We start from the raw sequence: 18,111 nt of genomic DNA on the forward strand, positions 1-18,111 counted from the left end.
TCCCTATTGATTTTATCACAAGATCATATGACCAACCTGGACATAATAGTACTATAGTATATTGATAGTTTGGTATCTGAAAGAACCTTTTATCAACATATATATATCAGAATGGGCACTGATAGATGATATCATTATACCCCCCGCTTGAAAAGCGGGAGGGTATATAGTAATCGTTAATTCCGTCCGTCTGTCCGTCCGTCCGTCTGTTACGCTTTAGGACCCATCTCTTATCCGCAACTCCTCTCATACCACTGAATGAAATTTGATGAAACTTTCACAGAATCTTTATTACATATTGCCATTGTGCACCTCCTATTTTACTTTTTGATCCGACACATATTTTGGGTTTTCTGGCCATAGCAAAACATGGACTTTGCCATTAAAACTACTAGTATATGGAGGCGGGGGGGTATCATTTAGTGAGCTCATCGCTCACAGTACCTCTAGTTTTTTGCTTAAAATGAGATTTCTCTTACTATAAAATATTTGAAATCATTGACTATAACTTTTTTAAGAACCATTTTCAAGTGCTTGCAATGGGCCGTGTTTTGAACAAATGTGAATCTAAATTTTGACATGATTTGAACAAACTTTTACACTCAGTGAGGATGCTTCAATATTTCTTTGATTAATTGGTATTTATCTCCCTTTCGAAGGGCAATGCTTTAAATGACCCCAACTTATATATGTTGTTTTATTTACTAGGCCCCTATCTTCCTATGACAAAAGGTGTCACCCTAAATTTTAAGGAAATCTCCATCCAAGAATATAATGATATGTGTAAGTTTGGTTGAAAGTGGCCCTGTTGTTCTCATGGAGTTGAAAATTTAAATTGTTTACCAAAACAACAGACACCTGACAAACTCTGGTAGATTAACTAGAATAAGCTCCCTCAAGTGTGCGATCAGAGACCATCCTTCATGAAGTAATAATATCAGTATGTGAATGCAATTCACAGAACTTTATTTTCAACAGCACATTAACATTATTTTGACCAGAAATATATATCACAATAAATATATGCATTTAAAAACTAGCACTTGCTGGTGGTAGAATTTTATATTCATAGCACACAAACATAGGGAATAAAACAACATTTACATACGTAATATAGTCTGCCCTGGCTGTTACTGGACGTAAATGCAAATTATATTTAGCGATATCATATGGAACAAAAGTCTGAAGAAACAGAAAATGACATGATGATTCACCTTACATAACAGAAAATTATATAAGGTATATGTGATGCAGAGAAATGCTACAAAAGGCAGAGCACTCAATATAAATTCTAGTGATTGGTACATTTGAAAACTGCATTGTCTCAAAAACATACCCCCTGGACTTTGTTGAAAGAGATGCTAGAAAAATTACAAACATTGTCAATTAGCAAAATAAAGTTTTATTTGATCTAGAAGAATTTGTTCTCAAACTGTGACCTTGATCAAATTTCATGAACAATGAATCCCTTTGTAGGGTTGAAAAATAATAGGGATACTTTACTGGTTGGGACAAATGGCCCCATCTACCCAAACTTTAATCAATAGCCCCATCTACCCGAACTTAGATTTCAGCGTACATGGAACTTGATTCAAACTAAAAAAAAAAGAACGATAAAAATATCTGAACATTTCTTAACGAACTACTTTTGCTTTGCAAAACACCACTTTTCTTCATGAACAATATGTAAAACCAAGCAACGTTCTAAAATTAACTGGCCAGCACTCACATTCCATGTGGCATGCTAGAACAATATCTACAAAAAATAAACAATATCACAGGTGTACAATACATGAACAAAAAAAACCAAAATCTGGACAAATTTTAGTAAAATGTAACAAAGAATGTTATTAAATGAGCAACATGTACTTTAAATTAGTGGTAGTACAATATGTACCAATTAAATAAACAAAACTCATTTACTTTTATTTCTTACCTATAATTAATCTGACAAAGAAATAAGCTTTAAATGAAATAATGCTACAAAATTGGAATTATTATTTTACAAAAATAAAGGTGTTTCTGTGTAGGCCTCAATATAGACAATCAGAAAATTCTTAGGTCCATAAACTAATTGTTGGGTTTCAGCATAAACAAATATCAACAAAGCAAAGCTTTACGCACAATAAAATAAAAACATACCCATATTATAATATCAGAATACAACTAGTATAAAATCAGAAATAATGCACAACAAATATTGCAGCAACAAAGGGCAATGCTGTCTACACAAAATAAATCTCTACAAAAACAACAACAATGGAATGACATGGAGAGGATCTGTTAAACAGATTTTTTGTTCAACTGACATTCATTAAAAAGTACTTATCACAGATAACATACAATAAACATTCTGCAAAACCATTACATTTTGCCAAAATGACTGGAAACCTTTTTCTTTACACCAATAATGAGCATCTTTTAAGGTCAGATGATGCATTCCTCAGATACATATACATGTATCTATTTGTATATCTTCATAATATTTTAAAAATATTTTAAATTATAATTTCCTTTTGATTTCTAAACTGGTGTCCAAGTGTTTTAAAAATTTAGAATTCTAAAATTTTTGGTTTTGTCAATTTAAGGTATTTCCAAAAGGGTAATAAAGGCAACATAAACCTCTAGTATCTTACACAAATGCCTGGTAAGGTACGTACATGTACCTCAATTTTTTATGAGTTAACTTGTAAAAGTAGCATTACTTCAATGACAAAATCAGAGAAAAATTATACATTATTTAGGAATGCATCATCTGTCCTTCATTTGCTTTACCGGTAGTTTGAAAATTCTTTGTGATACTGATGAATGGTTGACTTTTAATTATACGCACTAATCAAACTTTTCAAGCTTTACATATCATGCACTGTACAACAAACAAGTCCCATTTTTACTCATCAAAATAAGATTACCCTAATTTTGTGCATACAATTTTTACACCTTTCAACAATAACAAGACACCATGCGATACATGTACATATGTACTATTTCTATATCAATCAATATTTAACTTTGGCATGTAAAATGATAGGAATTAAAGGATTTTGTAAACTCTACAATATCATTGCAGACGCAAGAATGAAAGGGAAAAAAACCTGAAATTTTTGTTGCAAACTATCGTGAGTCCCCTTTTTTTCTGATTTTGTCTGAAATGAATTGTGTATGAATCTAATATCAACCCTATATATCCTGAGTTAAAATAAAATTCTAAACCAAAAGACATAATCATACACATATATGTCCTGACAAAATAAAAATGTGAATTTTCTTTGTTCAGTGTCAGTGATAAGAGAAGAATAAAAAAAAAACAATTTTAACTACAATTCAAATTTTCAATTTTAACTATCTTTGTACACAGTAAGTGCATACTTAATTCCTAGCCTTCTTAACAATAATACATAAATACCCTGGCCTTACCAACCCTGTCACCTGATACACTTCAGTTCTAATTACTACAGTTATAATGGCACAAACAGTCTGAAAACAGGCCTGGAGACATTTCTCACCATCAAGACTTTCTGAATGCAAAGTACGTATATAAGTTTAAGCACTGATGATGTATTCTCTTTTGGGGAAATTTTACACAGTTTAATGTTTCTCATGACATCATTTTATCAAAACCTTTTAGGCCAATAGCTATATAAAGTTCAACAAAATAATATCATATGTCATATATACATATACACACCATATATGTCACATGAAAAAAAAAATTCCAACAACTTTTCACTGAATTTTTTTTTTTTCATATTTTCACATCCGTGTGACAATGTTACATGTAAATTTTCTCTGTTATTTTTTAAGATGGCCCCATCAAGTTTTTAATGTCACACATTAAATTGTACAGTGTATAACCATTTCACTGTACCAATGAAAATGAATTATCTGTAGGCTGTCCTTTAATCAGAGAAGTCCTCATCACGCTGTCACCACATCGATGACATCATCGTCCTCTTCGCAGCACTTACACAGCTTACACTTACAGCACAGGATACAGGGGGCCGCCAGAAGCAGGAAGGGGGATGCAACCAGGAGTAGGACACCAAATCCAGCAAAGATTCCCACTACCTGTCAACAGAGTTAACAACGCCTTTATAGATTGGACGTGAATATTTTAGCAACAATCAACCTTTGGTCAACTGCACATGAATGTTTCTAAACCCTTTCTTTCCATGAATCTTAAGCTTGTTTTCTTACTAAAACACTGAAACTACTATACAACATTTCAAACTATCTATTAAACTCCGAGTGCTTTATTTTCTTATCCTATCTTGTTTTGGTACTTGGTTTATGAACTTATGAAAGTACTAGTCAGCAGGGTTGTAGTGAACATTCTCCAAGTAGAAAAGTTACTCACCTGTGTCCTGTGCCAAATAACCGAGGCTCGTGAATGTCCGAGTTTATTTTTACATGGTCCCTTGTCATAATGTCTGAGAAGAAAGTCATGCTGCCAAAAAAAAAATTGGTTTAGTTTGGTGTACAACAAATCAATGCACCTAATACCAACACTGATATAAAACAATTTAGTGTTTTCTTTTTTTATCAGTGCCCACTTTGCTTCTGATTTATCAGTGCCCAGTTTGCTATTCCTTCTGATTGGAGAATGAAAAATGCTTACGTCCAATGAAGCCAAGCAATACCAGCAAAACACATGTTTACAGCGTTTACACATCATCTGGGCACAGCCATCATTACGTTCTATTGGGACGCGGCATACTGGACAGCGCTTTATCAAGGCATCTTCCCTGCTGTGGTAGGGAATGCTACATTGAGAGAAAGTTCAGAATTTACAATTATTATGTGTGTTAACTGCATTCAATTTTCAAATTATTATTACATGCATTTGTCCTTTTACCAGTACTTACACATTACATAATAAATAATTAATACATTTTCATATGATTGTAAATGTACTTTTTTAATGTAGTCAAAGTTAAATAGAGCCACAATTTCTGATTGATAATCTGTAAACATTTTAAGCATGCTCTGACAAATTTCCACTTAAAGAATTACTGACAGCATATATACATGTGCCATCAATTAATTTCCAATGGAAAAAGTACATATAAAGAATGTTAAGGTGAAAAGACATTCAACTCATTTTTAAAAATATATACCGGTATATAATTATGTGTTTGTGTTATTGGATGGAATATAAAAGCAGTACAGCATATTAATAAAATGAAAAGTGATGTAGTACCCTGCATCTTCCCGCCTGCCACTGAACATTACATCATCACATGTCATGGCTCCATGCCATTTTGCCTTACACACTGAACAAAACTGGAGACCACACTGCAAATACAGATTCATCTCGAAATATTATGACAAAATTTTCATATTTATCTCATTTCAATTACACATAATAAACAACGCTTTCACACCTCCCTAAGAAGGTTTCATGTCATTAGAAGCAAAATTAGCCAAATCAAAATATTCAATTTATGTATGCCTCAATCATATTTCATTTTGTGAATCTGAACTTCTATATCTGTGTTACACCAGTTAAAAAGTTCTCTATATGACCCCTATCTTCCCTTTCTGATTTACTGTTAAACTGCATATTTTTATTTGTTCAAATTTTCATGATTTGAGGAAAAAGCATTGGTTTAAATTCTTGGGTATCTTCATACCATTAAACCAACCAAAATTTAACCACAGGAACAACAATGCTGGGTAGAGATTACTTTTTAGTCTTGCTCTTCAATATGGAGAATTAACAATAACTTTTGTAACCCTGTCTTTTATATTTAAAGTCTAATTACCTCAGGACAGTCAACAGGAATAGGACTGTAATGCAAGCGACGTGAAGTGTGATCAGAAACCAGAGACTCAAAAACGAAACGACGACAACTGTTATATAGAAACCCCTTCATGTTAAAGAATTGAATCTGTACTACACACATGACACACAGACACACAGTTTGTGTTTTCATTTAACCTCACATCCCACCTCTGGACAGAATGTACGATTAGGGTCCAACTCTATCTCTGGAAAAACCAAACATCAATATCTCAAATGATCAAATCATTTCAGCACTTTAAATGATTTTATCTCTAACCACCCTTAAAAAAAGATTTTGCCTGTCCAAATTTTGCTAAATCCTGGTGTAATTATCCATACAGTTTATTACATTTAAAAAAAACAATGATTTTTACATGTCATTATCTTAAAAATCTTAAATAGAAATAGTTCACAAAATGAGCATACTTTTATTTTTACTAGTTTGAGGAATGAAACAGAGTTTACAGTGTTAACTTCATACCTTTTTGGTGTCTTAACCTATGATATCTTTCAAATAAATGTGCATCTACAAGTGATTCAATCTGAAAACAAAACGACATAATTCACATAAAATATTTTCTCTGTTGTGCTTTTTTTTAAAACATAATTTAAATAACATCCATTCTGCAATAAATACTTTTGATTTTACTTCAGATTTGTAAAATGCACTCGATTTTACTTTAGTTTTAACTTTTATATCTTAAGAAGATACGGGCGTTACCATGATATATACGTGTAAATACATTGTAGTGCTTATATTACATATTTATGTATGATATTTTTTTTTAATTTTAGGCTCTAATTCAAAATTAACTTTTTTTCTGATAATTTGATCATATTTGATATTGAAAGGGTAATAAATATACATGTCTCTGCATCACAGAAACTGTACTTTGACATACCGTATAACGGGTAATTTTTACTGCTGTAAATTTTTACGAATTTTGGTCAAAAAAGGGTGATTTAAATTTTTACGCGTTAATTTTTTACGAATTGAACATGTCCGTAAAAATTAAAATCATCAGATGTTCAATTCCAGATCACTGATCGTTAGCACTTTGAATGTGTTTACGAACAAATAATGTGTTCGAAAACCCAATGTCAGAGAGAGAGAGAGAGAGAGAGAGAGAGAAAGAGAGATCAAATCATAACAATAAAAACAATACCACAAATTACATTATGTATCAATGTTTTTATCATTTACCTTTATATACATGAACAATGTACCCTTCATTTATTCATGTTTTATAAAACACATAGCTAGGCACACCACTTGCTCGTCTGGTATATTTACCGAAAACAAAGAGACAACTCAAACTAGCATAAGTGAAGTGAAAGTATATACATGTACATTTTTTTAAGAAGCCAAAGTTTTATTCAAAGCAACTGAAACATAAGGAAGTGTCAAAGATTGAAAACACGGGTATAATTAGAAGACCTGTAATTATTATGTCATTATCAGAAGTTATGTCTCGTAAAAATACTTAAGAAAGAGTAACCAGGTAGGGCTAACTGATTAATTAATTGACTATGTTTGTATAGGGGCCTAATTCATACATATTAACTGAGATTTATCTGTATGATCCCAATTGATGATTGACTTAAAAGTGCTAAAAATACCAAAAAACACTAATTATATAGCCTCCAGGGAGTGAGTTTAATGACAATTAGCATTACTTTTACACATACGATGTTGAAAATTTACACGAGCCGTTTTATAAATTGTGTGAAATTTTACGCGTTTAAATTTTACAGATTTATAAAACTCGTAAAAATTAGCAGCACGTAAAAAATACCCGTTATACGGTATTATGTATGAGAAAGTCATCTGAGCCCTTTTCTTTATCAGATGTATCATACAGATGATTTGTAAGATTATAAATATAACCTCAGGAGCTTCTATCCTTCCCTGTTTTTTACACTTGGCATCTGGACATGTAATTTTTAGAATACTGCCATCTGTGATTAACACATGCAGATACTGTCGCACACACTGAAAAATAGTCAGATAAGTTAAGATTCACTCAAATATATTGGTACTCTCCAATAATGCTGTAGATTTTGTTTTCTACAAGGACAGCCTGACAGAAGTGTGTACCTTTTCACAGTAGAGACATTTACAGTCCTTCAGTTCATACATTTCCTGCAGTGGACACTCCATCAGACAGAGGCGGCAGGTAATAAGAGGGTCTATAGCAAGATCCACCGAATTATTCCCCGCTGTGTAAGCAGCCATGTTGATCAAACCTGGAAAGAAAATTTAAAATAAACAGTTACAAATTTGAAAATTAAATTCATATTCCAAAGAACATGCAATTTTAAATTTTGGTGGGCATAAAATTTTTTTAAGGATGGCACTAACTGTAACTCCCCTCACTGTTATTATTTTCGGAGAGGTACAATTCTTAGGTTAACTATAGGGTTAACTTTTATTACAGTTATAAGTGTCTGACAATTATATATATGATATAAGATTAAGATACCCCTTCTAATTGTTGTTACCTTATTTGATTCTTCTCAACAGTAAGAGCACAGTCCAGTCTTGTAGCTACTTCATCCAAGCATATGGCTTTCTTTGTTTAGAGAAATAATTAGGTTCTCCTACATCATCATTGCTAAGTAAAGCATTGCAGTAATGGCATTAAAATTATGGTTGTTTACAAGTTACAGCCAATTTTGAATTTTCTGCTTCCCAAATGCAAAATGTGGACATTCAGTTGTCAAAAATGATCTGCGTCGTTCAAACGCTTTATCTAATAAATTGTTTTAAAACTTCGAATTTATCTCATTAGATCATCATATCATATAACAATATCATTTATATTGTGCGGATTCTTTCAAAAAATCTAACTGACAAAAAATAAAAGCAATATTTAATAAATGCAAGTTTAGAAAAATATTAGATAGGTCGTGGCTAGAATACTCCTTTTGGTTAGTCATATTTGTTAACTCAATTTTGATTGGATAATGATGATAAGCGCCATTTTGCCGCCATTGTGAAAATTTAAACCACAAGCATCATGTCAGACACAGAAAACGACAAAGAAACAAATGTAGAAAACATGGTAAATATATTCTTTTAACTAAAGGAAACCTGGCTTTTGCGAAGTTGTTTGCAATTTAAAATAAGCTGTGTTATCCATCCAGTTTCTTGTTCTGGTTTTTGTGTGCTTGTTTACATTTTTTTCCCTCGTGGATGTTTACTGTTTATTGTAAAAACTGAATTGAAGCTTGATAAAAAAGAATTGATATGGTATTTTTAAATGATAATGTTCTAGTTTTATGCACATTTCGATTTGCTAAAACGTCAAGACGCTACAATTTACATATTTTAAGACACGACAATTTGATCTTATCTTTTATCTCCACCCCGGGTGCAAGTTAGTTTAAATAATTCAGTTTTGTTCTTTTCAAGCCCCACCACTGTAATAATGCCTTCCTATTACAGCAATGTAGCTTAGAATGGTAGAATAGCCCCAAAACCATTTTCCAGTACTGAGAAGGCAAATGAATCTGCTTCGAAAATAACCGTACAATCATCAAGAAATTTTTTTATGAATATGGATATCAATATATTGGAATAATTGTTCACATTTTTAGCTCACCTCAACGAAGTTGGGGGGAGCTTATGTGATACCCTCGGCGTCGGTGTCGGCGTCCCGGGTTAAGGTTAAGTTTTTTGGAGCAGTTTTCTTTTTAAGTACTTCTGTGTCCTATATTGATTAGAAATGCATGGAAGATGTTTCTAATGTGTTTCATTGTACCAGTCAAAGTTTCAGATGCTGCAATTTCAGCAAAGGAATGACCAGGTTAATGTTTTTGGTGCAGGTTAACATTTTTGGTGCAGTTTTTGGTGTAGGTCTCATTTCCGAGTAACTATAAGCCCTATGTTGACCAAACTTACATGGATGGTACTCATAGGATGCATACTACCAGACTTGCTTCAGATGCTGAATCTGTCCTACATTTTCCGGTTGAGTGAACAGGTTAAAGTTTTTGGTGCAGGTTTCATTTCGAAGATACTATGAGGCCTATAATGACCAAACTTGCGTGGATGGTACATCTTAGGATGCATTCTACTAGACTTGCTTCGGATGCTGAATCTGACCTACATTTTCGGGTTGAGTGAACAGGTTAAAGTTTTTGGTGCAGGTTTCATTTCCAAGTTTCTATGAGACATATAATGACCAAACTTGCATGGATGGTACATCTTAGGATGCATACTACCAGTCTTGCTTCGGATGCTGAATCTGACCTACATTTTCCGGTTGAGTGAACAGGTTAAAGTTTTTGGTGCAGGTTTCATTTCCAAGTTACTATTAGACATATAATGACCAAACTTGCATGGATGGTACATCTTAGGATGCATATTACAAGACTTGCTTCGGATGCTGAATCTAACCTACATTTTCCGGTTGAGTGAACAGGTTAAAATTTTTGGTGCAGGTTTCATTTCCAAGGTAGTATGAACCCTATAATGACTAAACTTGCCTGGATGGTACATCTAAGGGTGCATTCTACTAGGCTGGCTTCAGAAGCTGAATCTGACCTACATTTTCCGGATTAGTGAAAAGGTTAGTTTTTTATACAGGTTTCATTTCCAAGTAACTTTGAGCTCTATGTTGAACAAACTTGCATGGATGATACATCTTAGGATGCACACTAATGGACTTGCTTCAGATGCTGAATTTGACATACATTTTCCAGATAATAGACCTCGTAAAAGTTATGGGTGCAGGTCTATCACCAAGAAACTATAAGGCTTATATAAACCAAAGTTGCACAAATGATGCATCAAGGGATGAAAACTCTCAATTTTGCTTCAGATGCTGGATTTTAATTACATTTTCATGATGAAGAACTAGTTTTAAGTTTTTATATAGGTCTATTCCAAAGTATCAAAATTGCATAAATTTTGCATTTTTGGATGTACACATTTTGTTGGTTAATTGTGTGACTTAATTTGCCTTACTTAAAGACAACATTCGTTGAGGTGAGCTCTGTAATCTCTGATTACCTATGTTTTATGTGTAATTTTAAAATTTGCTTGAAATATGCACGCCATGTCTTCACTCAGAATACAAATTGAAATGGATATATATTTGGATAAAATTTTGCATTTGAATAACTTGACTTGACTTAATCCTGTTCACTCCTTGGGGAGTATAGAGCAGCTTGAAATAGCTTAGGTGGATAGAAAATGAATCTTAGACTGGAATTAAGGGTTCTGATAAACCATGTCAAATTGTACCCTCCCATTTTATTGTATCATCAAATGTCCTGGCTGTAACAGAAAGAAAGGACATAAGCTGCTTATTTTCAATCTTACCAGTTCATGTTCTATATAATCTTAACTATATAGGAAGAAGATGAAGAACCTGTTCAAGATGCACCAAAGACAGAGGAGTCATCTGAGGAAGAGGAGGAAAGTCCAGTGAAATCATCTCCTAAAAAGTCAACAAATGAAAACAAGAAAGAAGCAGAGAGTGATGAAGAGGAGGAGGAGGAAGAAGAAGAATTACAGCGTAAGACTGAGTCTGATTTATATTCCGTCGAATTTCTAAAAACCTGATGTATGGGTGAAAGACAAGTTTTAAAGGATTGAATTATGACTTTTATTCCAAGATTTATCAAATCTTACAATTCAGACTTTGATTGTTCTCTTTAAATTGATTATGTGCATGTTTTGTTGATATATACATTCTGTTTTCTACAGCTGGTCTCCTAGAGCGTCCTGTGATCATTGAATCTGGTAAAAGAAGAGAGAAAAAGAAAGTTGAACGACTGAGTATGCAGGAACCTGCTCCAAAGGAAACAAAGAAATTTGAGGTGGGAGATGGCTCAGGAGACAAGCTGGGAGATTGTGCACGAAGTATGTTAATATAATTATATCTGTCAAATTTTCAAATACTACAAAAATAATAGTAGCTGTCACAAATAAGAAAGCTTCAAAGCAATCAAGTTTGAATTAGAAATCTGAGAATATCTTATGTACAATCTTAATGATTATTTTCCCCTTTCTTTTAACAACTAATTTCTTGATGTCCATACAATTTGTCATTATTACAATAAATTTTATTACAGTTGAGTTTCACATCTCAAAAGCAAAGGTTGATGATTTAAAAGCTTTACATAGGCTATGTTTCAACAGAACTGGAAAAGTATGTTGGTTTCATTATTTTACAAAAGTATTCAGTTACATTTAATTTGATGAGATTGAATGTACACTTTGCAAACTACTTGGCAAATATTGATTTTAATGCAATTACAACTTAAATTGCAGGCAACCCTTATTAGGAAGAATTTACGTCTTTTTAATGGATTTACCTTTGATAAGAATGATGATGAATACAAGAAGAAATTCGCAAATCTTAAGAAGTAAGTTTTTATTTGTAACCTCTGAGGTATAAGGTTCATGTCAATATAATGGTTGAGTTGGTAATTTTTACATTAGGGAAGTAATAGTTGGACAGTATAAAAGGGGGTCATTTATATTGAGTTTGTAAAAGAAAAATATGTAGATCACTTTATTTTCGCAAGTCAGGTATTTGGTATTTATACACAGAATTTTTGAGGATTGATTTTAGTTGTATGCTCCTTATTAAGGATACACCAAAGGTTTCCATGGGGCAAAATTTAATTTGCTTGTAATTCATTCATTAACAAAGATAACATATTAAAAGTATATATCATTTGAAAGCTTGTTAAATTTACTATTTATTGATCTTATTTTAAATTTTCATTTTTATCTTATTAAACAATTATTCATATTTTAATGTAAATATTAGTGCATTTATATTTTATAAATCAACTTTTTTGTATTCCACCTCTCAAAGTCAAAATTTTTAAAGATTGATTTTCAAAAGTTACATCCATCTGTCTTTAAATGTTACCAATTTTTAAGCCCAATTCTACATTTCCCCCAATAATTCAAGAACTGAGCAAGATATCAAAAATCTGAGATACGGTTTTGTGAACACACATTTGAGACACATTCTGGCCAGTTTTCAGAGAAACAATAAATATGAATCCTTTGAAATAATACCACCAACTGTCTGATCTTACTTTACAGTAGAGGCAAAAACCCATTACACAACAAATTCTTGGAGTTAAATACACTTAATATTTCCTATACATTTTTGACATAAAAAGATTCAATTCTGAATCAGAAAGATTTGTGGCTCCACCCTCAATTTTATGTCATTAAACACTAAATCTAGAGTCCCTGTAGTTTAATTACTGCATAATCTCTGTGTGGCTCACAATTGCTCCTTTTACAGTATGTGTTGGTGTTTATGTTTGATTATGTTAAATAATTAGAAAAATTTTTCAGCAATAATTTTTCATGCATTATAAAGCAGTGATTAGCATTGTTTTCTTATCAAAAAATCTCAAAATTGACAAAAATCTTGAAAAAAGCCTTTGGTGTATCCTTAATACAAATATGTGCAAGAATGTAATTTTCGCAAGCAGACAGACTCGTGAAATACAAAGTGATTTACAGAATATGACATGAAAAAGTCTAACTTGTGGTGAAACACTACTAAAGATTGCAGAATCCAACTTAGACTTTCTTGTATAATGTTTATATAAAAAAAAACTTTGATTTTTTTATATCTGTGTTTTCTGTTTATAGACAAACTGTGGCGGTTCTTAAGAAAATGTGTGAAATTTTAGACTTGGAAAGGAAAGGAGTGCGAGATGAAATAGCTGAAAGAATAATAGATTTCTGTTTGTGTCCAAAAGACTCTGGAAAAGGCATCCCTGCCTCAAAAAAGCGAAAAAGTATGATATGTGTTTATCTTTATACTGAAACCACCTGCATATAAAATAGGGGAAAATCACACATGCAGAATTTAACAAAAAAGCAAAAAAGTAATATATTGATTAAGGTAAATTTTCATGCGCAGGGAAATCAAAATCAGGTGGCAAGGCAGAGGGTAAAAAGAAAACTGTCAAAAAGGAAAAGAAAACCAAACCTGCAGCTAAAAAGAAGAAGTCCTCCTCTGATGCTGAGGTCTCGGAAAGTGAAGAGGAGTCGGAAAATGAGAGCAAAGAGGAGTCGGAATCAGCCTCATCGTCAGAGGAGGAGGAAGAAGAGGTACTATAGAATGAGGATGGAAAATATTTATAGTGAAGAAAAAATTATATTCCTTATGTTGCTTCGTCTGCTGTATTTCTAATAAATAGAATTAATGGAATTCTGTCATCAATTAGGAGAAAAAGAAATGGCAGCAATTTTGAATTTTACTTTATTATTACTGAAAAATAATTTCAGACCCCACCTGCCAAGAAAAAGAAGACAGAAACTCCCAAAAAACCAGCTGCTAAGAAGGCTACACCCAAGAAAGAGGCAAAGAAAGAGAAGAAAGTTTCCCCCAAGAAGGCTGGTATGTCAGATTGTTCATAGAAAAACTTACAAGAATTCCTTTTTCCAACTGTAACATGAGTTGTCTTGATTTCTTTTTTCCTTTTTTTCATTTACACAGAATCATCAGAGGAGGACAGTGATGATGATGATTCAGATGAAGAACCCCTCGTCAAGAAAAAGGAGCCTCAGCCTCCTACAGTATGTCCAGTATTTCTTGTTATAGCCTCAGATCTTACATCGGATTAGGGAACATTTACTTTATACTAGTAAAATTAATTTGGGCTTCACATAATGAGATTTTATTTTGTTAGTAATGCACAGTAAAATACTGTGAATTATTATGAATTCAAGCTTAAAGCAAACTATTTCATTCATTGTGGTAAAAAAAAAAAAATAATATGAACTAGATGCTTATAACAAGATATGTTTATTCCAAATCAAAATTGTTACTGGTACTTCACTATAAGCATGTCTTCTCCATTTCTCATTCTAGTTCATAGCTTTCACAACATATAATGTAAAATTTACTTATTAATGCAATTAATTTAAGCTTCATGTGATGGAGATGGTACTTTGTTTATAATTTGCTCAATACATTCATTGCAGGATAAAGAATTGAAGGGGCTAATAAAAAAGATTCTTGACAAAGCCAACTTAGAGGAAGTCACCATGAAGACTGTGGTCAAACAAGTAAGGGGACAAAACTTCATTTACACTGACTCTGTCATTGGATGCTGATAGAAATGGTTTCTTTCAAGATTATGATGAATTGCAGATACAAGGATTAAATTATTAAACCACCTATCATATAATTTTGATCACAGTAAATGCCAATGGCAGATGAAATGTACATTGAACCAAAGCATTCTGAATATTAAATATAACACTGTTAAAATTGAAAATGTCTGTGTGACTTGGATCTCATAGATCTGATTTTACAGAAACATATTTCACATGACTCGTTGACTTAGATTTTTTTTCACCGAAATTTCAATATCTATTAAGTAGCTGGCCAGTGTTCAATTATTTTTATGTATCTTCTAGGGCTGGGACGATATACTGAGAAATCAGTTCTGTGTGAGGATGATAAACATATTGAAACATATGAAGAAAAATCGAAATATCGCAAAAAAAATTATTACTTCTGTTTTTCTTTGTTTATTTAAATTTGGGATATAAAATAAATAAGCTAAATATAAGAATAGATATGAAATAAATAATAAGTAACACCACTTGAGTAAAATATTTTAGTTTTACAAAAATATAAACAACTATTTTGAACATATTATTCGTATTTGCAAAAAAATATTTTGTTTCAATGCAAAAAAAGATTTTATAACCAATTACCCGGTAAACATATCATATCGTGGCTCAAACATCATGATAACGTATCAATAAAGAAAAAGTTGTATCGTCCCAGCCCTTGTATTTTCTTTGATTCTGTTATAAAGTGTAACTTGAATTAATTGTACATGGATTCACTGGTCCACATTACTGCATAATCTTCACATATAAAGGTCTTATTTTATTGTTTAGTTGTGAGTTAATATTTTTACTCCATTTTAGGTATATGCTAGGTACCCTACATTTGATCTGTCAGATCGTAAAGATTTCATCAAGGAAACAGTTCGAGAGGTTTGTTATTGACACATTTTATTTCCACATACTCTTCATACTTCATTGCTATTCTATTTTTGACAGAACTTTTAAAAATATGAATTATTACTTATAAGCAACTCTATTTAAGACTTGGAAAGATGTAAACTCTGCAGAATTTCATCTCTTGTACATGTATGTCATAGACTTTAAAACTCATTTACAAGTTCTGGTATTTACATTGCCATATTATTGTGGTCAAAATGTTACCTGTTCTTGTTTGTAGATGATTTCGTGACCATTTTTTCTGATCTGCAATTTTTACACAAACAATGGCAGCAGGGTGTGTGTGAGTTTGATTCAGGGGAGCTAACTGGCTGTATATGGCTTTCCGTGGTCTCCGTACATCTGTGATTTCTGGATACAATCCAAAATTCCCTCATCAGCCTCAGCAGTTATAAATTTCTGTTGATCAAATATGGCGACAGGTCATCACAAGTCTGTATTCTGTTAGGTCCCTTCAGAATACTTTTTTTAAATCATTATGTATACTGAGAATGATTGGTTTACATGTAGATGGATTTAATGAGTAAATAAGAGAAATTTTTAATGTTGAAATTGTTCAGGTATGCTTGTGTGTGTATCTTTTGAGGTTTAAAAATCTCATATAACATGTTACATTCTTCTTTCTCGATGCTTCTGTGAATGATGGTGTAGAAGGAAATTAATATAATGATGGTATAAAATTGATATTTTAATAAGGATATGGTATAATACAATTCAAATACTTTGTTTTATTTATAGAATTTATTTTAGGCACCAAAATTTGTTTTTCTTCTGGTTAATGCTTTCTGGTGCTTTGGTATTAATTACCAGGAAAACTTCTTTTATTATTTAGAAAATGTATAAAGTTCCTGGGGGTAAAAATATCGTAATAAATAACTCTTAGAACATCTAAATAAGTGAACATTTTTTTTTTCTCTTTTAAACTTGTTACTCGAAGATAATTTTTTAGCAATTTCTTTTACATGATGGTGTTTTTTATGTGCAGCACAAATCACTGCATTTCACACATGACGAGGGAATTCCATGCAGTGATTTGTGTTTGTGTTGTACGTTTCTTATAAATTAAACATCTTTTCATCGTTGTAAATGTTATCATATCATGAATAAAATTAAATTTGTAAAATAAAATGTATAACAAGCTATTTATTGATTATTGTTTTTGATTTTATTAACTTTAATTTTTGAATGATTTCTATGCCCGCTTCGAAGGAGGGAGGGCATATTGCTTTGCTGCTGTTGGTCTGTCTGACAGTCCACTATCAGTTTCCGTTAATTTTCTTCGCAGAGGTTGCACATATTGAAATAAAATTTGGTATACAGATTTATTGTAAGAATATCTAGGTCAACTGTTATTGTGGGTGCAATCAGGCCATTATGGCCAGAGTTATGCCCCCTTGTACTTAAAAAGAATTCCAATTATTTGCAGTTTCGGTTCATTTTCTTTGCAGAGGTTGCACATATTAAAATGAAATTTGGTATACAGATTTATCATTAGAATAATTAGGTCAAATTTTGTTTTTGGTACGATCGGGTCATTTTGGATAGAGTTATGCTCCTTGGACTTCCAATCATTTGGGGGAGGGGAGCATAAGTGTTTTACAAACATCGCTCGTTTTTTTAAGTTTGCCCATATGGAAGCAGAAGAGAATGGTTTTAATTATTCAGCTGTTGATAATGGCATAGTCTGATTTCAGGTATAGGTTATCTTTTTAAACCTTCAAGCGGCCATGTTTTATTTGCATTACCTACAAAATCCATATCCTTTTTGAAATATCCCTATAATCCCTACAGTTTGTCTTTTTGTGAGAGGGGTACTACTACTTAATATATTAGTAATTCTTTCAAATGAACTTAAATTGTAATATTCACTACTGCCTGATGAAACCAGAGCTACCGTATCAATACAACTTCCATGGATATCATATGGCCAATCAACCTTAACAGAATCACTCTAGCTGTAGCCTTCAAACTATTTCTCACGGTTTTGAGACCGAAGTGTATCTAAGTCCGACAAACTAGTTTATAAACTACTTTTTAAGGAAGCATTAAGACTCGTATTGCGACAAAAAAAGATGCATGAACTAGACAACCGGCAGAACAATCTGCGGTAAAGAGTCTGACAGTAAAATTTTCCTTTTATGAAGATGAAGATCAGATTGAACAAGCAAATTCAGAGAAGTGGTTCCTCGCTTTCGGTGTCAGGGGGCGAGATGCAATTATTGCATATATGAAATGTTCGTTGTGTAGAAAATGTCTTCACCATGTTAATTAACGGCTAAAAGTGTGCTTCAAA

General features: G+C 32.3%; 1 protein-coding gene and 1 pseudogene across 1 annotated transcript; one reads left to right on the plus strand and one right to left on the minus strand.

Annotated features, from left to right (window-relative positions):
• Window positions 1–949: 949 nt before the first annotated feature.
• Window positions 950–8,537, minus strand: LOC134240419 (E3 ubiquitin-protein ligase RNF144A-like; annotated as a pseudogene).
• Window positions 8,538–8,729: 192 nt separating this feature from the next.
• Window positions 8,730–16,960, plus strand: LOC134240420 (protein DEK-like). Its single transcript, XM_062722513.1, has 12 exons — window positions 8,730–8,850; window positions 11,148–11,310; window positions 11,502–11,657; window positions 11,870–11,946; window positions 12,069–12,163; window positions 13,422–13,570; window positions 13,696–13,886; window positions 14,064–14,175; window positions 14,275–14,354; window positions 14,763–14,846; window positions 15,723–15,791; window positions 16,039–16,960. Exons 1-12 carry the CDS (start codon window positions 8,806–8,808, stop codon window positions 16,048–16,050), a joined length of 1,233 nt encoding a protein of 410 aa, XP_062578497.1. The 5' UTR covers window positions 8,730–8,805; the 3' UTR covers window positions 16,051–16,960.
• The last annotated feature ends 1,151 nt before the right edge of the window (window positions 16,961–18,111 follow it).

This window comes from Saccostrea cucullata, unplaced genomic scaffold, assembly GCF_032062105.1.
Source record: "Saccostrea cucullata isolate Sc308-1 unplaced genomic scaffold, CSIRO_AGI_Scuc_v1 ctg246, whole genome shotgun sequence".
NCBI classification, from domain to species: Eukaryota; Metazoa; Mollusca; class Bivalvia; order Ostreida; family Ostreidae; genus Saccostrea; species Saccostrea cuccullata.

What these genes read in the sequence shown, in the direction of transcription:
- LOC134240420 (XM_062722513.1), top strand. Translation starts at nt 8,806, where the DNA reads ATGTCAGACACAGAAAACGACAAAGAAACAAATGTAGAAAACATG. An exon ending in GTTTCAACAGAACTGGAAAA is followed by an intron (nt 11,947 to 12,068) that starts GTATGTTGGTTT and finishes CTTAAATTGCAG; the next exon opens with GCAACCCTTATTAGGAAGAA. An exon ending in TGAAGACTGTGGTCAAACAA is followed by an intron (nt 14,847 to 15,722) that starts GTAAGGGGACAA and finishes ACTCCATTTTAG; the next exon opens with GTATATGCTAGGTACCCTAC.